The sequence below is a fragment of the Anoplophora glabripennis genome, unplaced genomic scaffold (assembly GCF_000390285.2).
Source record: "Anoplophora glabripennis isolate ALB-LARVAE unplaced genomic scaffold, Agla_2.0 scaffold136, whole genome shotgun sequence".
In the NCBI taxonomy this organism is placed as follows: Eukaryota; Metazoa; Arthropoda; class Insecta; order Coleoptera; family Cerambycidae; genus Anoplophora; species Anoplophora glabripennis.
In genome coordinates this window covers 732,199-755,412 of record NW_019416313.1, presented here as the reverse complement: position 1 = coordinate 755,412, position 23,214 = coordinate 732,199, and the positions used below count along the sequence as shown (strand labels likewise).

The 23,214-nt window shown below is 39.1% G+C and overlaps 1 protein-coding gene across 1 annotated transcript in view; it reads left to right on the top strand.

Moving 5' to 3' along the window:
* Positions 1–30: 30 nt before the first annotated feature.
* LOC108911613 (titin-like) overlaps positions 31–23,214 on the top strand; it is a 53,404-nt gene continuing 30,220 nt past the window's right edge. Inside the window, exons 1-4 of the mRNA XM_023454047.1 lie at positions 31–5,394; positions 7,987–17,084; positions 17,829–20,400; positions 20,764–20,832. Coding sequence (XP_023309815.1) covers positions 93–5,394; positions 7,987–17,084; positions 17,829–20,400; positions 20,764–20,832 — 17,041 coding nt within the window. The 5' untranslated portion in view covers positions 31–92. The remainder of the gene's footprint in view (positions 5,395–7,986; positions 17,085–17,828; positions 20,401–20,763; positions 20,833–23,214) is intronic.

The following is a 23,214-nucleotide window of genomic DNA, read 5'->3' as shown; positions in this document are numbered from 1 at the left end:
TTGAGAAAGAAAAGATAATAGAAAAAGAAATTATAGATAAAACTGTAGAAACGGAGAAACCTCCAACAAAAAAGACTGAACCGGAAACAATTATGAAATCAACAGAAGTAGTGAAAGTGGAAAAAGAAGAAGTTAAGATAAAGAAAACTGTAGAAAGAGAAACTGCAGAAAAAATCGCCATAGAAGAGAAACTTCCAACAAAGCAGGTTGAAATTGAAATCGCTATAAAACCAATAAAAATAGCGGAAACTGAAATAGAAAGCTTAGAAATTGTAGGAAAAGAAATACCAGAGACAATTGTAGAAAAAGAAAAACCTCCGACAAAGGAGGTTAAACTAGAAACCATTATAAAATGGACAGAAATAGCACAGATTGAAAAGGCAGAAATTGAAACGAAGAAATTTACAGAAAAAGAAAAGAAATTTATTGACAAAGACGAATTCGAACGCATTTTAAAACTAACAGAAACAACAGAATTCGAGAAACAAGACGTTGAGATTAAAGAAATTATAGAAAAAGAGTTAAAAGAGAAGATTTCTGAAAAAGAGGAACCTTTAAAGAAGAAATTTGAACCTGAAACCATTACAAAGCTAATACAAACAACAGAAATCGAAAAAGCAGAAGTCGAAGAAAAGGAAATTATACAAAAAGAAATTCTAACGAAAATTAAAGAAAGCGCAGAATTTCTAACTGAAAAAGTTAGATCCTCTAAAAAGTTAAAAATCGTAAAAGAACCAGCAGTATTAGCAGAGAAAGCCGAAGCGACTCAAGAAGTTAAGACAGAAATCGGCAAATCGGCATTATCTACACAAAAAGTTAAATCTCCTGTTGAGCTGGAATCAATTGCGAAAGCTAATACTCCCGAAGAGAAAGAAAAAGTTGAAATACCTGTAGCTGAACCAGCGCTACCTACAAAAAAAGTTAAAACACCTGTTGAGCTAGAACCAATTGAGAAAGCTAAGACTCCTGAAGAGAAAGAAAAAGTTAAAATACCCGTAGCTGAACCAACACTACCTACAGAAAAAGTTAAAACACTTGTTGAACTGGAACCAATTGCGAAAGCTATGAGTCCTGAAGAGAAAGAAAAAGTTGAAATACCTGTAGCTGAACCAATACTACCTGCAGAAAAAATTAAAACACCTGTCGAACTGGAACCAATTGCGAAAGCTAAGGCTCCTGAAGAGAAAGAAAAAGTTGAAATACCTGTAGCTGAACCAGCGCTACCTACAGAAATAGTTAAAACTCCTGTTGAGCTTGAACCAACTACGAAAGCTCAGACTCCTGAAGAGAAAGAAAAAGTTGAATTACCTGTTGCTGAACCAGCACTACCTACAGAAAAAGTTAAAACTCCTGTTGAGCTGGAACCAGTTGCAAAAGCTAAGACTCCTGAAGAGAAAGAAAAAGTTGAAATACCTGTAGCTGAACCAGCGCTACCTACAGAAAAAGTTAAAACTCCTGTAGAGCTGGAACCAATTGCGAAAGCTAAGACTCCTGAAGTGAAAGAAAAAGTTGAAATACCTGTAGCTGAACCAGCACTACCTACAGAAAAAGTTAAAACTCCTGTTGAGCTGGAACCAACTAAGAAAGCTCAGACTCCTGAAGAGAAAGAAACAGTTGAAATACCTGTTGCTGAACCAGCGCTACCTATAGAAAAAGTTAAAACTCCTGTTGAGCTGGAACCAATTCTGAAAACTAAGATTCCTGAAGAGAAAGAAAAAGTTGAAATACCTGTGACTGAACCAACACTACCTACAGAAAAAGTTAAAACTCCTGTTGAACGGGAACCAACTACGAAAGCTAAGAGTCCTGAAGAGAAAGAAAAAGTTGAAATACCTGTTGCTGAACCAGCGCTACTTACAGAAAAAGTTAAAACTCCTGTTGAGCTTGAACCAACTACGAAAGCTCAGACTCCTGAAGAGAAAGAAAAAGTTGAATTACCTGTTGCTGAAGAAGCGCTACCTACAGAAAAAGTTAAAGCTCCTGTTGAGCTAGAACCAATTGCGAAAGCTAAAACTCCTAAAGAGAAAGAAAAAGTTGAAAAACCTGTAGCTGAACCAGCACTACCTACAGAAAAAGTTAAAACTCCTGTTGAGCTGGAACCAATTGCGAAAGCTAAGACTCCTGAAGGTAAAGAAAAAGCTGAAATACCTGTAGCTGAACCTACGCTACCTACAGAAAAAGTTAAAACTCCTGTTGAGCTGGAAACAATTGCGAAAGCTAAGACTCCTGAAGAGAAAGAAAAAGTTGAAATACCTGTAGCTGAACCAACGCTACCTACAGAAAAAGTTAAAGCTCCTGTTGAGCTGGAACCAATTGTGAAAGCTAAGACTCCTGAAGAAAAAGAAAAAGGTGAAATACCTGTAGCCGAACAAGCACTACCTACAGAAAAAGTTAAAACACCTGCTGAGCTGGAACCAATTGCGAAAGCTAAGACTCCTGAAGAAAAAGAAAAAGTTGAAATACCTGTAGCCGAACCAACACTACCTACAGAAAAAGTTAAAACACATGTTGAGCTGGAACCAATAGCGAAAGCTAAAACTCCTGAAGAGGAAGAAAAAGTTGATATACCTATAGCAGAACCAGCACTACCTTCAGAAAAAATTAAAACTCCTGTTGAGCTGGAACAAATTACGAAACCTAAGACTCCTGAAGAGAAAGAAAAAGATGAAGTACCTGTAGCTGAACCAGCACTACCTACAGAAAAAGTTAAAACACCTGTTGAGCTGGAACCAATTGCGAAAGCTAAGACTCCTGAAGAGAAAGAAAAAGTTGAAATACCTGTAGCTGAACCAGCACCACCTTCTGAAAAAGTTAAAACACCCGTTGAGCTTGAACCAATTGCGAAAGCTAAGACTCCTGAAGAAAAAGAAAAAGGTGAAATACCTGTAGCCGAACCAGCACTACCTTCAGAAAAAGTTAAAACACCCGTTGAGCTGGAACCAATTGCGAAAGCTAAGACTCCTGAAGAAAAAGAAAAAGGTGAAATACCTGTAGCCGAACCAGCACTACCTACAGAAAAAGTTAAAACACCTGTTGAGCTGGAACCAATTGCGAAAGCTAAGACTCCTGAAGAGAAAGAAAAAGTTGAAATACCTGTAGCTGAACCAGCACCACCTTCTGAAAAAGTTAAAACACCCGTTGAGCTTGAACCAATTGCGAAAGCTAAGACTCCTGAAGAAAAAGAAAAAGGTGAAATACCTGTAGCCGAACCAGCACTACCTTCAGAAAAAGTTAAAACACCCGTTGAGCTGGAACCAATTGCGAAAGCTAAGACTCCTGAAGAAAAAGAAAAAGGTGAAATACCTGTAGCCGAACCAGCACTACCTTCAGAAAAAGTTAAAACACCCGTTGAGCTGGAACCAATTGCGAAAGCTAAGACTCCTGAAGAAAAAGAAAAAGGTGAAATACCTGTAGCCGAACCAGCACTACCTTCAGAAAAAGTTAAAACACCCGTTGAGCTGGAACCAATTGCGAAAGCTAAGACTCCTGAAGAAAAAGAAAAAGGTGAAATACCTGTAGCCGAACCAGCACTACCTTCAGAAAAAGTTAAAACACCCGTTGAGCTGGAACCAATTGCGAAAGCTAAGACTCCTGAAGAAAAAGAAAAAGGTGAAATACCTGTAGCCGAACCAGCACTACCTTCAGAAAAAGTTAAAACACCCGTTGAGCTGGAACCAATTGCGAAAGCTAAGACTCCTGAAGAAAAAGAAAAAGGTGAAATACCTGTAGCCGAACCAGCACTACCTTCAGAAAAAGTTAAAACACCCGTTGAGCTGGAACCAATTGCGAAAGCTAAGACTCCTGAAGAAAAAGAAAAAGGTGAAATACCTGTAGCCGAACCAGCACTACCTACAGAAAAAGTTAAAACACCTGTTGAGCTGGAACCAATTGCGAAAGCTAAGACTCCTGAAGAAAAAGAAAAAGGTGAAATACCTGTAGCCGAACCAGCACTACCTACAGAAAAAGTTAAAACACCTGTTGAGCTGGAACCAATTGCGAAAGCTAAGACTCCTGAAGAAAAAGAAAAAGGTGAAATACCTGTAGCCGAACCAGCACTACCTACAGAAAAAGTTAAAACACCTGTTGAGCTGGAACCAATTGCGAAAGCTAAGACTCCTGAAGAAAAAGAAAAAGGTGAAATACCTGTAGCCGAACCAGCACTACCTACAGAAAAAGTTAAAACACCTGTTGAGCTGGAACCAATTGCGAAAGCTAAGACTCCTGAAGAAAAAGAAAAAGGTGAAATACCTGTAGCCGAACCAGCACTACCTACAGAAAAAGTTAAAACACCTGTTGAGCTGGAACCAATTGCGAAAGCTAAGACTCCTGAAGAGAAAGAAAAAGTTGAAATACCTGTAGCTAAACCAGCACTACCACCTGAAAAAGTTAAAACACCCGTTGAGCTGGAACCTATTCCGAAAGTTAAGACTCCTGAAGAGAAAGAAAAAGTTGAAATACCCGTAGCTGAACCAGCACTACCTACAGAAAAAGTTGAAACACCCGTTGAGCTGGAACCTATTATGAAAGTTAAGACTCCTGAAGCGAAAGAAAAAGTTGAAATACATGTAGCTGAACCAGCACCACCTTCTGAAAAAAGTGAAACACCTGTTGAGCTGGAACCAATTGCGAAAGCTAAAACTCCTGAAGAGAAAGAAAAAGTTGAAATACCTGTAGCTGAACCAGCACTACCTCCAGAAAAAGTTAAAGCTCCTGTTGAGCTGGAACCTATTACGAAAGCTAAGACTCCAGAAGAGAAAGAAAAAGTTGAAACACCTGTAGCTGAACCAACCCTACCTAGAGAAAAAGTTAAAACACCTGTTGAGCTGCAACCAATTGCGAAAGCTAAGACTCCAGAAGAGAAAGAAAAAGTTGATATACCTGTAGCTGAACCAGCACTACCTTCTGAAAAAATTAAAACTCCTGTTGCGATGGAACAAATTACGAAACCTAAGACTCCCGAAGAGAAAGAAAAAGATGAAATACCCGTAGCTGAACCAGCACTAACTACAGATAAAGTTAAAACACCCGTTGAGCTGGAACCTATTACGAAAGTTAAGACTCCTGAAGAGAAAGAAAAAGTTGAAATACCTGTAGCTGAACCAGCACCACCTTCTGAAAAAGTTAAAACACTCGTTGAGCTTGAACCAATTGCGAAAGCTAAGACTCCTGAAGAAAAAGAAAAAGGTGAAATACCTGTAGCCGAACCAGCACTACCTTCAGAAAAAGTTAAAACACCTGTTGAGCTGGAACCAGTTGCGAAAGCTAAGACTCCTGAAGAAATAGAAAAAGTTGAATTACCTGTAGCCGAACCAGCACTAACTACAGAAAAAGTTAAAACACGCGTTGAGCTTGAACCAATCGCGAAAGCTAAGACTCCTGAAGAAAAAGAAAATGGTGAAATACCTGTAGCCGAACCAGCACTACCTTCAGAAAAAGTTAAAACACCTGTTGAGCTGGAATCAGTTGCGAAAGCTAAGACTCCTGAAGAGGAAGAAAAAGTTGATATACCTGTAGCTGAACCAGCACTATCTTCAGAAAAAATTAAAACTCCTGTTGAGCTGGAACAAATTAAGAAACCTAAGACTCCTGTAGAGAAAGAAAAAGATGAAATACCCGTACCTGAACCAGCACTACCTACAGATAAAGTTAAAACTCCTTTTGAGCTGGAACCTATTTCGAAAGATAAAACTCCTGAAGAAATAGAAAAAGTTGAAATACCTGTAGCTGAATCAACACTACCTACAGAAAAAGTTAAAATACCCATTGTGCTGGGACCCATTACGAAAGTTAAGACTCCCGAAGAGAAAGAAAAAGTTGAAATACCTGTTGCTGAACCAGCGCCACCTACAGAAATAGCTAAAACTCCTGTTGAGCTAAAACCAATTGCGAAAGCTAAAACTCTTGAAGAGAAAGAAAAAGTTGAATTACCTGTAGCTGAACCAGCACTACCTACAGAAAAAGTTAAAACTCCTGTTGAGCTGGAACCAACTACAAAAGCTCAGACTCCTGAAGCGAAAGAAATAGTTGAAATACCTGTAGCTAAACCAGCACTACCTCCAGAAAAAGTTAAAACACCCGTTGAGCAGGAACCTATTACGAAAGTTAAGACTCCTGAAGAGAAAGAAAAAGCTGAAATACCCGTAGCTGAACCAGCACTACCTACAGAAAGAGTTAAAACACCCGTTGAGCTGGAACCTATTACGAAAGTTAAGGCTCCTGTAGAGAAAGAAAAAGTTGAAAAACATGTAGCTCAACCAGCACCACCTTCTAAAAAAATTGAAACACCTGTTGAGCTGGAACCAATTGCGAAAGCTAAGACTCCTGAAGAGAAAGAAAAAGTTGAAATACCTGTAGCTAAACCAGCACTACCATCAGAAAAAGTTAAAACACCCGTTGAGCTGGAACCAATTGTGGAAGCTAAGACTCCTGAAGAAAAAGAAAAAGGTGAAATACCTGTAGCTGAACCAGCACCACCTTCAGAAAAAGTTAAAACTCCTGTTGAGCTGGAACCAATTGCGAAAGCTAAGACTCCTGAAGAGAAAGAAAAAGTTGAAATACCTGTAGCTGAACCAGCACTACCTACAGAAAAAGTTAAAACTCCTGTTGAGCTGGAACCTATTTCGAAAGCTAAAACTCCTGAAGAAAAAGAAAAAGTTGAAATACCTGTGGCAGAACCAGCACTACCTAGAGAAAAAGTTAAAACACCTGTTGAGCTGGAACCTATTACGAAAGCTAAGACTCCTGAAGAGAAAGAAAAAGTTGAAATACCCGTAGCTGAACCAGCACTACCTACAGAAAAAGTTAAAACTCCTGTTGAGCTGGAACCTATTACGAAAGCTAAGACTCCCGAAGAGAAAGAAAAAGTTGAAATACCTCTAGCTGAACCAACACTACCTACTGAAAAAGTTAAAACACCTGTTGAGCTGGAACCAATTGCGAAAGCTAAGACTCCTGAAGAGAAAGAAAAAGTTGATATACCTATAGCTGAACCAGCACTACCTTCTGAAAAAATTAAAACTCCTGTTGACCTGGAACAAATTACGAAACCTAAGACTCCTGATGAGAAAGAAAAAGATGGAATACCCGTAACTGAACCAGCACTACCTACAGATAAAGTTAAAACTTCTGTTGAGCTGGAACCTATTACGGAAGCTAAGACTCCAGAAGAGAAAGAAAAAGTTGAAATACCTGTAGCTGAACCAGCACTACTTACAGAAGAAGTTAAAACTTATGTTCAGCTGGTACAAATTACGACACCTAAGACTCCTGAAGAGACAGAAAAAGTTGAAATACCCGTTGCTGAATCAACACTACCTATAGAAAAAGTTAAAACACCTGTTGAGCTAAAACCAATTGCGAAAGCTAAGACTCCTGAAGGGAAAGAAAAAATTGAAATATCTGTAGCTGAACCAGTAGTACCTACAGATAGAGTTAAAACTCCTGTTGAGCAGGAACCTATTTCGAAAGCTAAAACTCCCGAAGAAAAAGAAAAAGTTGAAATACCTGTGGCAGAACCAGCACTACCTAGAGAAAAAGTTAAAACACCTGTTGAGCTGGAACCTATTACGAAAGCTAAGACTCCTGAAGAAAAAGAAAAAGATGAAATACCCGTAGCTGAACCAGCACTACCTACAGATAGAGTTAAAACTCCTGTTGAGCAGGAACCTATTTCGAAAGCTAAGACTCCTGAAGAGAAAGAAAAAGTTGAAATACCTGTAGCTGAACCAACACTACCTACAGAAAAAGTTAAAACACCTGTTGAGCTGGAACCAATAGCGAAAGCTAAGACTCCTGAAGAGAAAGAAAAAGTTGATATACCTATAGCTGAACCAGCACTACCTTCAGAAAAAATTAAAACTCCTGTTGAGCTGGAACAAATTACGAAACCTAAGACTCCTGATGAAAAAGAAAAAGATGAAATACCCGTAGCTGAATCAGCACTATAACCAATTGCGAAAGCTAAGACTCCTGAAGAAAAAGAAAAAGGTGAAATACCTGTAGCCGAACCAGCACTACCTTCAGAAAAAGTTAAAACACCTATTGAGCTGGAATCAATTGCGAAAGCTAAGACTCCTGAAGAGGAAGAAAAAGTTGATATACCTGTAGCGGAACCAGCAATACCTTCAGAAAAAATTAAAACTCCTGTTGAGCTGGAACAAATTACGAAACCTAAGACTCCTGTAGAGAAAGAAAAAGATGAAATACCCGTACCTGAACCAGCACTACCTACGGATAAATTTAAAACTCCTGTTGAGCTGGAACCTATTACGAAAGCTAAGACTCCTGAAGAGAAAGAAAAAGTTGAAATATCTGTAGCCGAACCAGCACTACCTACAGAAAAAGTTAAAGCACTTGTTGAGCTGGAACCAATTGCGAAAGCTAAGACTCCTGAAGAGGAAGAAAAAGTTGATATACCTGTAGCTGAAGCAGCACTACCATCAGATAAAGTTAAAACTCCTGTTGAGCTGAAACCTATTACGAAAGCTAAGACTCCTGAAGCGAAAGAAAAAGTTGAAATACCTGTAGCTGAACCAGCACCACCTTCTGAAAAAGTTAAAACACCCGTTGAGCTTGAACCAATTGCGAAAGCTAAGACTCCTGAAGAAAAAGAAAAAGGTGAAATACCTGTAGCTGAAGCAGCACCACCTTCTGAAAAAGTTAAAACACACGTTGAGCTTGAACCAATTGCGAAAGCTAAGACTCCTGAAGAAAAAGAAAAAGGTGAAATACCTGTAGCCGAACCAGCACTACCTTCAGAAAAAGTTAAAACACCTGTTGAGCTGGAACCAATTGCGAAAGCTAAGACTCCTGAAGAAAAAGAAAAAGTTGAAATACCTGTAGCCGAACCAGCACTACCTACAGAAAAAGTTAAAACACCTGTTGAGCTGGAACCAATTGCGAAAGCTAAGACTCCTGAAGAAAAAGAAAAAGTTGAAATACCTGTAGCCGAACCAGCACTACCTACAGAAAAAGTTAAAACACCTGTTGAGCTGGAACCAATTGCGAAAGCTAAGACTCCTGAAGAGAAAGAAAAAGTTGAAATACCTGTAGCTGAACCAGCACCACCTTCTGAAAAAGTTAAAACACCCGTTGAGCTTGAACCAATTGCGAAAGCTAAGACTCCTGAAGAAAAAGAAAAAGGTGAAATACCTGTAGCCGAACCAGCACTACCTTCAGAAAAAGTTAAAACACCTGTTGAGCTGGAACCAATTGCGAAAGCTAAGACTCCTGAAGAAAAAGAAAAAGTTGAAATACCTGTAGCCGAACCAGCACTACCTACAGAAAAAGTTAAAACACCTGTTGAGCTGGAACCAATTGCGAAAGCTAAGACTCCTGAAGAGAAAGAAAAAGTTGAAATACCTGTAGCTGAACCAGCACCACCTTCTGAAAAAGTTAAAACACCCGTTGAGCTTGAACCAATTGCGAAAGCTAAGACTCCTGAAGAAAAAGAAAAAGGTGAAATACCTGTAGCCGAACCAGCACTACCTTCAGAAAAAGTTAAAACACCTGTTGAGCTGGAACCAATTGCGAAAGCTAAGACTCCTGAAGAAAAAGAAAAAGTTGAAATACCTGTAGCCGAACCAGCACTACCTACAGAAAAAGTTAAAACACCTGTTGAGCTGGAACCTATTACGAAAGCTAAGACTCCTGAAGAGAAAGAAAAAGTTGAAATACCCGTAGCTGAACCAGCACTACCTACAGAAGAAGTTAAAACTCCTGTTGCGCTGGAACCTATTTCGAAAGCTAAAACTCCTGAAGAAAAAGAAAAAGTTGAAATACCTGTGTCAGAACCAGCACTATCTAGAGAAAAAGTTATAACTCCTGTTGAGCTGGAACCTATTACGAAAGCTAAGACTCCTGAAGAGAAAGAAAAAGTTGAAATACCTGTAGCTGAACCAGCACTACCTACAGAAGAAGTTAAAACTCCTGTTGCGCTGGAACCAATTGCGAAAGCTAAGACTCCTGAAGAGAAAGAAAAAGTTGATATACCTATAGCTGAACCAGCACTGCCTTCAGAAAAAATTAAAACTCCTGTTGAGCTGGAACAAATTACGAAACCTAAGCCTCCTGATGAAAAAGAAAAAGATGAAATACCCGTAGCTGAATCAGCACTACCTACAGATAAAGTTAAAACTCCTGGTGAGCTGGAACCTATTACGGAAGCTAAGACTCCAGAAGAGAAAGAAAAAGTTGAAATACCTATAGCTGAACCAGCACTACCTACAGAAAAAGTTAAAACTCCTGTTGAGCTGGAACCTATTACGAAAGCTAAGACTCCAGAAGAGAAAGAAAAAGTTGAAATACCTGTAGCTGAACCAGCACTACCTACAGAAAAAGTTAAAACTCCTGTTGAGCTGGAACCTATTACGAAAGCTAAGACTCCTGAAGAGAAAGAAAAAGTTGAAATACCTGTAGCTGAACCAGCACTACCTACAGAAAAAGTTAAAACTCCTGTTGAGCTGGAACCTATTACGAAAGCTAAGACTCCTGAAGAGAAAGAAAAAGTTGAAATACCTGTAGCTGAACCAGCACTACCTACAGAAAAAGTTAAAACTCCTGTTGAGCTGGAACCAATTGCGAAAGCTAAGACTCCTGAAGAGAAAGAAAAAGTTGAAATACCTGTAGCTGAACCAGCACTACCTACAGAAAAAGTTAAAACTCCTGTTGAGCTGGAACCAATTGCGAAAGCTAAGACTCCTGAAGAGAAAGAAAAAGTTGAAATACCTGTAGCTGAACCAGCACTACCTTCAGAAAAAGTTAAAACACCCGTTGAGCTGGAACCAATTGCGAAAGCTAAGACTCCTGAAGAAAAAGAAAAAGTTGAAATACCTGTAGCCGAACCAGCACTACCTACAGAAAAAGTTAAAACACCTGTTGAGCTGGAACCAATTGCGAAAGCTAAGACTCCTGAAGAGAAAGAAAAAGTTGAAAAACCTGTGACTGAACCAACAGCACCTACCGAAAAAGTTAAAACTCCTGTTGAACGGGAACCAACTACGAAAGCTAAGACTCCTGAAGAGAAAGAAAAAGCTGAAATACCTGTAGCCGAACCAGCACCATCTTCAGAAATAGTTAAAACACCTGTTGAGCTGGAACCAATTGCGAAAGCTAAGACTCCTGAAGAGGAAGAAAAAGTTGAAATACCTGTAGCTGAACCAGCACCACCTTCTGAAAAAGTTAAAGCACCTGTTGAGCTGGAACCAATTGCGAAAGCTAAGACTCCTAAAGAAAAAGAAAAAGTTGAAATACTTGTAGCCGAACCAGCACTACCTACAGAAAAAGTTAAAACACCTGTTGAGTTGGAACCAATTGCGAAAGCTAAGGCTCCTGAAGAGGTAGAAAAAGTTGATATACCTGCAGCTGAACCAGCACTAACTTCAGAAAAAATTAAAACTCCTGTTGAGCTGGAACAAATTACGAAACCTAAGACTCCTGTAGAGAGAGAAAAAGATGAAATACCCGTACCTGAACCAGCACTACCTACAGATAAAGTTAAAACTCCTGTTGAGCCGGAACCTATTACGAAAGCTAAGACTACTGAAGAGAAAGAAAAAGTTGAAATACATGTAGCTGAACCAGCACTACCTACAGAAAAAGTTAAAATACCTGTTGAGCTGGAACCTATTACGAAAGTTAAGACTCCCGAAGAGAAAGAAAAAGTTGAAATACCTGTTGCTGAACCAGCGCCACCTACAGAAATAGCTAAAACTCCTGTTGAGCTAAAACCAATTGCGAAAGCTAAAACTCCTGAAGAGAAAGAAAAAGTTGAATTACCTGTGGCTGAACCAGCACTACCTACAGAAAGAGTTAAAACACCCGTTGAGCTGGAACCTATTACGAAAGTTAAGACTCCTGTAGAGAAAGAAAAAGTTGAAATACATGTAGCTCAACCAGCACCACCTTCTGAAAAAATTGAAACACCTGTTGAGCTGGATCCAATTGCGAAAGCTAAGACTCCTGAAGAAAAAGAAAAAGGTGAAATACTTGTAGCCGAACCAGCACTACCTACAGAAAAAGTTAAAACACCTGTTGAGCTGGAACCTATTACGAAAGCTAAGACTCTCGAAGAGAAAGAAAAATTTGAAATACCTGTAGCTGAACCAGCACTACCTACAGAAAAAGTGAAAACTCCTGTTGAGCTGGAACCTATTTCGAAAGCTAAAACTCCTGAAGAAAAAGAAAAAGTTGAAATACCTACAGAAAAAGTTAAAACACCTGTTGGGCTGGAACCAATTGCGAAAGCTAAAACTCCGGAAGAGAAAGAAAAAGTTGAAAAACCTGTGACTGAACCAACACATCCTACAGAAAAAGTTAAAACTCCTGTTGAACGGGAACCAACTACGAAAGCTAAGACTCCTGAAGAGAAAGAAAAAGTTGAAATACCCGTAGCTGGACCAGCACTACTTACAGAAAAAGTTAAAACACCCGTTGAGCTGGAACCTATTACGAAAGTTAAAACTCCCGAAGAGAAAGAAAAAGTAGAAATACCTGTAGCTGAACCAGCCCTACCTACAGAAAAAGTGAAAACTCCTGTTGAGCTGGAACCTATTACGAAAGCTAAGACTCCTGAAGAAAAAGAAAAAGTTGAAATACCTGTAGCTGAACCGGCACTACCTGAAGTAAAAGTTAAAACACCTGTTGAGCTAGAACCAATTGCGAAAGCTAAGACTCTTGAAGAAAAAGAAAAAGTTGAAATACCTGTAGCTGAGCCAGCACTACCTACAGAAACAGTTAACACACCTGTTGAGCTGGAACCAATTGTGAAAGCTAAGACTCCTGAGGGGAAAGAAAATGTTGAAATACCTGTAACTGAACTAGCACTACCTACTGAAAAAGTTAAAGCACCTGTTGAGCTGGAACCAACTGCGATAGTTAAGACTCCTGAAGCGAAAGAAAAAGTTGAAATTCCTGCAGTTGAGCCAACACTACCAACTGTAAAAGTTAAATCTCCTGTCGAGCTGGAACCAATTGCGAAAGGTAAGACTCCCGAAGAGAAAGAAAAAATTGAAATACCTGTAACTGAACCAGCACTACCCACAGAAAAAGTTAAATCTCCTACTGAACTAGAACCAACTGCGAAAGTTAAGACTCCTGAAGAGAAAGAAAAAGTTGAAACACCTGCAGTTGAGCCAACACTGCCAACAGAAAAAGTTAAATCTCCTGTTGAGTTGGAACCAATTGCGAAAGCTAAGACTCCTAAAGAGAAAGATAAAGTTGAAGTACTTGTAACTGAACCAGCACTACCCACAGAAAAAGTTAAGTCTCCTACTGAACTAGAACCTATTGCGAAAGTTAAGACTCCTGAAGAGAAAGAAGAAGTTGAAATACCTGCAGTTGAGCCAACACTAACAACAGAAAAAGTTAAATCTCCTGTTGAGTTGGAACCGATTCCGAAAGCTAAGACTCCCGAAGAGAAAGAAAAAATTGAAATACCTGTAACGGAACCAGCACTACCCACAGAAGAAGTTAAATCTCCTACTGAACTAGAACCAACTGCGAAAGTTAAGACTCCTGAAAAGAAAGAAAAAGTAGAAATACCTGCAGTTGAGCCAACACTACCATCAGAAAAAGTTAAATCTATTGTTGAGTTGGAACCAATTGCGAAAGCTAAGATTCTTGAAGAGATAGAAGAAGTTGAAATACCTGTAACGGAATCAGCACTACCTACAGTAAAAGTCAAATCTCCTGCTGAACTAGAACCAACTGCGAAAGCTAAAACTCCAGAAGAAAAAGAAAAAGTTGGAATACCTGTAGATAAACCAACATTACCTACAGAAAAAGTAAAAACTCCAGATAAGCTAGAACCAATTGCGAAAGCAAAGACTCCTGAAGAGAAAGAAAAAGTTGAATCATCTGTAACTGAACGAGCACTACCTACACAAGAAGTTAAATTTCCCGTTGAACTAGAACCAACTGCGAAATATAAGACTTCCGAAGAGAAAGAAAAAGTTGAATTTCCTGTAGCTGAACCAGCACTAGATACAGAAAAAGTTAAATCTCCTGTTGAGCTAGAAACAATTGCGAAACCTAAGACTTCAGTAGAGAAAGAAAAAGTTGAAATACCTATAGCTGAACCAGCACTACATACAGAAAAAGATAAATCTCTCGCTGAACTGGAACCAATTGCAAAAGTTAAGACTGCTGAAGAGAAGGATAAAATTGAAATTCCTGAAGCTGGACCAGCACTATATACAGTAAAAGTTAAATTTCCTGTTGAGCTAGAAGCAATTGCGAAAGCTATGACTCCAAAAAAGAAAGATAGAGTTGAAATACCTGTAGCAAAACCAACACTACCCCCTGAAAAAGTTAAATATCCTGTTGAACTTGAACCAATTGCGAAAGCTAAGACGCCTGAAGAGAAGGATAAAGTTAAAATAGCTGAAGCTGAACCAGCACTACCTACAGAGAAAGTTAAATTTCCCGCTGAACTGGAACCAATTGCGAAAGCTAAGACTCCAGAAGAGAAAGAAACAGTTGAAATACCATTAGCTGAATCATCACTACTTTCAGAAAAAGTCAAACTTCTTAAGACTACCCAAGAGAAAGAAAAATTTGTAGCAGTACCTACAAAAATAGTTGAAAGTATAGTTGAATTCGAAGCAATTAAAAAATCTGAGACTTTAGGGGAGAAGCAGAAATATTTTACTAAACCTACTCACGTCAAAAGTGTTAGGAGAGATACTGCTGCAGTAGAATATACGCTTGAGGGTTCGGAACTGCCAGTTGTAGAATTAGAATCATCCACCACACTAGCAAAGGATAGTGATCATTTTCTAGAACATGACGAGGTTCAAGAGATGACTAAAGGTACTACCACTTTAATAGATGTAGAACAATTGCTTGAGTCGCCAGAACTTGTAGACATAGAAACTAAAGCTATGCATCCATCATTAGAAATACAGTTTGAGAGGCATGATGCCGAATACATGACAGAGTACCAATCTTCCTGTCGTAGAGAGTCAGCAAAGTTGTCTGAAACCGACGCCGAACCATTTTCTTCTGAAACCGATTCTTCGAATAAATTAGAACATACACTATTGGAAACTGAATCTCACGTTTCGATTATAGAAATATCACAACCTACGAAACAAGAATTAAAATTATCGGATGACGTTAATAAAGGATACAAGGTGTTAACATCCGATATAGTGATGAAAGACGATTTGCTGGAAGTAACTGTTCGCGACGTGAAGGAAACAACAAAAACACATTTTGAGAAAGACAAAGTGAGTAAAAAAATGAGGGTTGTGCAGTCAAAACAAACTAAATCTAAATCAATACAGGAGGAAGCCGAAAAGAAAAAGATGTCAGTTGGACGTCAAGGTCAGAAGGTGAAGGTTCTAAAAGTGACAAGTGACGCTGATATAAGTTCTGATGATGATAGGAGAACTCAGCAAACCTCTAAAGGTAAAATTTTGAAGAAAACGTCAAAGACTCGGTCAACTGAAAAAGTAAAATCAACAGAAGTAATTAGAACCAGTTCACGTCAATCTAAAGGCGAGTCAAACATTCCTAAATTAATTAAGACAGCTTTGCCCAGATTATCCAGCTCTGACAGTCCATCTAGAGACACTCCGAAAGAGAGTCCTCATAAAAGACACGACTACTTGCGGAAAAAATCTAAAACTCCAGAAATGCCGAAGCCTACCTCAATTGTTAGAAAGTACGATACCCGCATTCACGGATACATGCAGTCTACTGTTTCTAGAGACATGAAAATTGAAAAAACCAAGGACAAAACTACAGTGCAACTTGTGAAAACTAAAGATAAGCGGGAAATTGACAACGCCAACGAAAAAATAAAAAGCAAACTTAAATTCGAACATAAAGTGGAAAAGAAGATCGAGTCGCACTATAAGCAAACCCATACTAAAACTACTGCTACCAAAAAAGTTTCCCAGTCGAAAGAGGCGACGCAAAAGAAAATAAAAGATATGCAATCTATGGACATTGAGAAACAGGTAGAAATAGAAAAAATGAAAACTTCTAGGTACATTTCATCAGTCCACTCAACACCAAAGAAACAATTAAGAACCAAAACAGTCGACACGAATAAAATAGTCGAAAAGAAGCAACCACAAAGCATCACTACATATCCTACAGATGCCAAAGTTTATAAGGCAGAACTAGTAACGAGAATCGACAGTCCCAAACCTAGTCCCTCCCCAACCAAATTACGCCGCACCATTGTAACTGAACATATCAAAAGGTTTTCCACGCAGTCTGGTGAGAAACCGTCCACGAAACTTGATTCCGATAAAACCGTCCAATTTTCCGACCGGATCCGCAGCCAATCCGTAATCCCTACCACATGCCACGAATTGGTAGAGGAGGATCGCAAGAGCACCAGCCCCACCTCTTTACCAGGTAGCCCAATAAGAATGAGATCGGTTAGTGGTGGCACTAAACTCATCACTTCCGAAGTGTTCACCAGAACCCAGAACTACACCGGTTCCATCGAGGTAATATACAGACAGCCCTTGGAAAACATTCGAAGGGTAGTATCTGCTTTAAAAAACGAGACAGAAATGTCGCTTATCGACACCACAGACTCTAGCTTGTCAGAATCCGTAGCCTTACCCAGTTCTCCTTCAGACCATGACGTGAGCTCCGACGCCAATGGTCGATTCAAATCCATCTCCCCGTCCTCTCCTAGGCAGCGCAGAAGTCTGGAGTCCATTCACGAAACCGAACACAGGGTCTCCGACCTCATAATCTGCGCGGACACAGCTCCAGACCAAATAGCCACACAAGACATATCCTCCGCTGTATCTCTTCCCAGAAAATTGGTTATGTCTCACTACGAGGAGATGAAACAGGCCGAATACGGCTTGTCGATTGAGGTTTCACGAAGACCCACAGAGACCGGGTCTCAAAAGTCCGAGGATAGGTTGTCGCCTATCATTGACGTGGAAATCGTGTCTCCTCCCAGGAGGAAGCACCAATTTTCTTACGAGGAGGAAGGGGACGAGGAAGAGGAAGAAGAAGGGGATGCAACTCCAGGTACAACATTATCCGTGTTGCCTGACCCTAAAGCGGTGTCATCCCACAGCATGGCTTTCCGAATAGACACAAGCAAAGAGGTATAATCCCCAAAACGAGTAGAGTCGCTTTTATAGTGAAACAAAATGCCCAAACTAGAACAGTCATAGTAAATTTGCATGCTTTCTTTAGTTAAGTAGGTCTCTATCAAATTTCCTAGGAGAGAGCGGAACAAGGTAAGTCCTTAAATAGTCCAGTGTTGTATACACGGACTGAATCAATTTCGGTGCCTGTAAAGGGGTTTTCTTCAATTTCTCAATAACATCTTAAAAAAAGGTGTAACACCTCGATTTTATGACCAAAATGTTATTCTACGTATAAATGCACCTGCAAACAAAATAAAAAAGTGGTTTATATTGGAGACTAGACCACTCTTTCGCAGCAGATCCAGCATGGTTTGTTATATCATCGTTGGTCACTGTTGCTCAATATCACGCACTTATGTTTTGAAAATATTAAGGATTTCTCTTTTGGGAAATAAGAGAAAGCCTCTAATAACGCCAAGACTAGTTAATTTTACAGATAGTTTAAAATTCTATTTCTCCATTTTAGAACATCGACAACATCGTCTAAGAGTTTCAAATGTTGTCATTTTAGTATAACTGCCTTCTTAGTGGCAGCATTTCAACACAATTTTAAGATTAAGTTATTATTTGTATATTCCTTTTATTCTTAAAAGTGGCGTACAAATACAAACAGTAATATTCTTACTTATTTAACAAATACAAGGGATACATGGCAATTACTAAAGTAAAATGAAATAAAAGTTTAATTTTGTAGTGTAGAAAGGAACAGAAGTACAGAAGATTCACCCTATAGAAATGTCATTAAATCCGGACATACCAAAAATTGCTATAACTCCTGGGTCTGAAGAAGACGATGACAATGTTTTTGATCTAACGGAAACACTAACGGATCTAGAAGCAATTGACGAAGAAGAATCTCCAACTACGAATACCAAACAAAAAATCGCAAGGAAAAATAAATTGAAGATAAAATTGACAGACGACATCTATACTACGGACTATGAAGATTATGAAGCATCTGATAATGAAGAAGAAATAAAATTAATTAAACATAAATCGCCCATATCTTTAGAAAATATGGATTTGGAAGAAGGTACATATGAGGAGTCATTTAAGGACCAAGGAATGCCAGGCAAAGGAAAAAATAAATTAAGAACACAACGTTCTATTACGCAAATGAAGAAAGAACCACTCGAAGAATCTAACGATGCTCTTACTAATCTGACAGATGAGGAATCTTTCAATACAGATAGTGAACTGGAATCGAAGGAGATTACAACAGCTAACATGAACTTGGAATACTACAATGATGACGTAAACGTATCAGAAATAATCAAATTTAATCATGAGAATACCTCGAGCGACATCCCAGATAATAACCTGAACGTGAACCAGTTGAGTACTTTGTCCCTTTCTCCAAATCTGTCCGACCTGACTGACGTCGAGGTACTGTATTCAGATTTAAATGACGAAACGGATACCGTAAAGGATAAATCTAGAAGACGACGCCGTAGAGGCGGTCGAAAATATTCAGAGACCGATGTAGAAGATCTGGAGATTTCCGAGAGTGAAGTGGGATGTTTTACTCAGAATAAAAAGTCTTCAAAAAGGCAAACTCGCGCGAACCTCATGGCAAAAAGCCAATCTTTAAATTTCGAATCAGATAACGAGGATAATGGAAACGTTCGATTCCCCATTTGCAAAAAGGTAACAAAGAGAAGCATGTTAAAAATTCCCAACTTTGAAACCAACTTGTTAACCGATACAGAGGATGTCGAGGGAGAAGTGGGCGATCAGTCACCACTCTTGGAGAATGAACTATCAAGCGATAATTCTCTTGTGGAGAAATTGAGCGATATTGTGAATTGTTATAGTCAAACAACAGAGATAAACACCATGGTCAAAAACAAACGTATTTACAAACAAGCTTTGAACAAAGACAAAAACAAACAAGCTCCGAACAAAGACACAGCATCCTCCAAACACCAGAGTACGGAATCAGATAATTATCAAAGCGAAGATGATGCAAGTGATCAAGGAAACAGAAGAAAGAGCATTAATTACAAGATATGTTTTTCTCCTAAGCCTAAAACAAGTGTTTTACGTAAATCTAAAAAAAATTTTAAGGAAGGGAACATAACTGATTCTGAAGCCATTGATAGCTCATCAGATGAAAATGGATCAGAAACAATGCCTTTAGCTTTACTAAACCAAAATTTCACCGAGGAAGAAGATTTCGAGGACGATGAGATTGATTCCACCTACCAATTCCCAGAAATAGAATTACCTCTTCCTAGTCGCAACCTAGTTGTTTTGAAAGAAAATAATCCTCAACCCTCTGTGCATATTCTACCACTCGAGGACGATGCACCGGAGAAGATACAGCTTCAGGACTTACCAAAGGTACAAACTGACGAAGAGAGCATTTCTGAAGCGGAGGACGCTTTAGAAACGTTGGGGACTATTGCGACTCCTGAATTGCCCTCCTTGGATTTTGGTTTCGTTCAAATAATCGATACTTTGGGACAAAAGTTGAAAACAACTGCTGTAGATAACGGTGCAGTGACAGACACCGAAGATTTGATATTGGACGGTAAAGTAAAACATCGCAGAGCACCTAAATTCAAGTACCTACACGAAAAGAGCCTTGCGAGAAGGAATAAACTATTAGTGAATGAGGAAAGAGCGCTACTAACTGATACTGAAGACGTTTACTTAAGTGATGATAATGTAGAACAGACAAACCACCTAATTCCAAGGCAAGCCAACGATGTCGTTACAGATGTAGAAAATTTGGCCGATTCCTCCGAAGAGGATAAAGATGCTGGTGTAAGACCGCTGTCTTGCACTCCTCAGCATATGCGGGAAATGGGATGTGAGACGGTTATGGCGAAGGAAGGCGCAGGGCCCTTTTCAAAAGAGGATCGCATATCGGTCAACTTGTACAAGAAAGGAATTACGCAAGTAACTGTCAGTCCCACGAATACTGATACTGAAGACATGGTAGCATCGGCAGATGAGGACAACGCAAACTACTCCAGGGCTGAAACTGCTACGCCTAATCAGGTGCACAGCGAATTCGACGGGATGAGTTCTAGCAAGGTCTACGCCGCAGTCGTAAACAAATTTGACGCGGATGCTCCAAATGAGGTTATGTATCTGAAAGGTGGTGGCTATACCGAGCGAAATACCGATGTTGAGGATATTTCTGACATGGAACATGAATTTGCAACTGGTGTGGTCGATCTTGAGGATTATATGACTAATGGTAATAAGGAAACGGTATCGCTGAATTTTCACGATGGGTTTGTGTCGTTTGGGATCGGAAAAGGTAATTGTTTATATTTATTTTAAGGATGAATGACCTATGTATTGCACCTTATTTTGTATGCAACAAATATGAAAAATTAAATAAATTACACCTATCAGAATTCCCAATACAGTATAAAAAATATGATTACTGAGCGTTTGGTACAACCGCTCACAAAGTAGGTATGGCATAACAAAATTAACAAAAAAAAAATGCATGTTCACTAACACCAAGAGTATTAAAACCGTAAGCAACAAACACTGCATGTGAAGCAAGCTGTTCCTTCGGTAAGAGACATCCATATTCTCTATGAAGTGTGCATTGTCTTAGGTTAAGGCCCTATTTTAAACTGTTGTATTCTAATGATTCCGCATTTTTTTTTAGAATGGGACGCCCAGAAGAAGCCGGCAATGTCCGAGCCCAAAGCACTAATAGAAGACGCAGCACAGCAAGGTAAGAGATAATAGATTTAGAGGGAAACTATTGCTGCAAAATTTGTATTGTTTACAATGGAAGGGGATTTTGCTTCATTAGAGGTGTTGTACATTTGTAATTACATCAAATAATATAAATTTTGCTTTTATTGGGGCATTTCACGAACAAGTATTAAAACATCAAAATGTCATGCAATGCTCTGAACTGAGAGAAGTTTTGGTTGTTCTTTTTAATTTAGGAAGGTACGTGAAAAACATGTACCATTTTCAATTTACGACAATTAGAAATAATTAATTACTAACTTCCGCTAAATATTTCTGTAATTAACCAAATAACCAATGAGGAATAAGTGGCGCAATGTGTTAATTGTATTTAACAGCCAATGTGTAAAAGTAATAAACCAAGTCATTTGGCAAGTTTCTGCCAACTTGTGACGCCTTCCTCGTGTCTCTAAACTATCTGTGCAGAAAAATTTCTAATGGTCGCAATTCATATCCCTAAGAATAATGTAACAACCAAAACTTTTAAATGACATTGTGTATAACATGCAGGTATTTCTCAACATCATTTCACCATGATAGGGGCACCGCCATTTATCACAGTTATCACTATCTCCATCTTATTAACACCTTTATTTTCTTTTTATTTTCCATCAGTTAAGCCAGAGGATGCTTTATGTGCATTAACACAGCACTTATACACTAACACTACAATTTAAATCTAAAGAAGTTTGTTATTTTCGACTAACATGGCTTAGAGCAATGGCAAATTATGCTTCCCGCGGTTCACGGAAACGACGAAACTTGAGCATGCGCATGCCAATATATAGCACACCGTACGTCCGGCATTTTTCAGCTTTTGACAGCCTCAGTATTAGCTGGAGGGGCTGGTTTTCAGCACAGTAGCTTCCGGCAACTATCCGTTATAACTTTTTCAGTTATCATTCATACATCATCGGAAATATAATCGAGTTTTCTCATCCAGTTTTACTAACTTTGTACAAATATTCTTACTCCAGTAAGGTTAATGCCTGGTAATCTGTAAGTTCAATTTTTCCGCCAGATTGTCCCCCCGCTGGTACCCAGTTTATCACGTACGAAAGCGTGCTGTTAACGCCAAAACGCAGTATGTCCCCTTCCCTATCCGATCCCCAATATGTGCATAAAACTACCTCTTACACTCAAATCGACGCCATGCTTGAGAAGATGCTGTTCGAGGTGGAGAAACAGGAAAAACTATTCGGCTTGGATTTGGACGTGCTGGATCCTGAGGCACCATGCGTTAATACCTTGGAACTGCTACCGAGCACCGACGCCCTTATCGAAGTACCCATAAAAAAATCAATTAAGAAGCCTAGAGTATACGAAACCACACAAGAATTATTAATTGGTGACAACAAACCAGACTGTCCCTTCGAGTACGTAAGGTTCAACAACAACAAACCAAAAGAAATAACAGACCATTCTTACGATTTGATCGACTTTGGGGAGACTACGAGAAAAGATCTAGATGAAATTGCACACAACATAAATAGTTTGGTCGAAGCAGTTAAGGAAGATGAGGCCTGTATGCTACTAGAAAAAGACACTCCAGAGAAACTATACACTAGCAACTACAAAATTGATTTCGATAAAATCACAATCGCCTCTAGCGAAACTCTCAGCGACGACTATCCTGATAGCTGGAACGACCCGAATGAATCCGCTGATCAAAGCGAGGCATTTATTGACGACGACTATGAATTAATAGAAAACAAACCATTGTCTTACGCATACCAGCTTCACGACAACAGGACTGGGAACGATATTTGGTGGGAGGGAACATACAGGAACCTCAGCATTGTCCCAGAAGAAGACGAGGAGAATATGAGCCTGTTAAGCAGTTGTTACTCCAACAAAGCTTACGCCTCCAAGCCATATACGACTCTTGTCAGCACGACCGAAACAATTCCTTTAATATCGATTTCAGATCCCTCGAATAATGAAACTGTTGAGACTGACAACTCATCTAGTGATAGCTCCTCAACGTTTTCGACGAGTTCTGATGAAGGGACATACGAAACGTGTGAAAAAGTGGTAAAAGCAGAGGTAAAATTATTAGTTAAAACATCCGATAAAGGCAAAGAAGCTATCGAAATTAGATCTGTACGTGAATTCATGGAAAATTCCCCGAGAAGCAATTCCGAACCGTTAGAGGAAAATAAGAAAGCGATCAAAGAGAGGAGTCAAACATTACCGAGCAAACTCAGTGAGAAATTCAGTACCATAACCAATAAGTTCTCCAGCTTATTGGAAAAGAAAAAGTCTTCTTCGTATTCCCTTTTACCGGACTCAGATAATTCTCAAGCTACTGCAAAAGAAGGGAATGGTAAGCCTTCTTTTACATTACAGAGATTGTTTG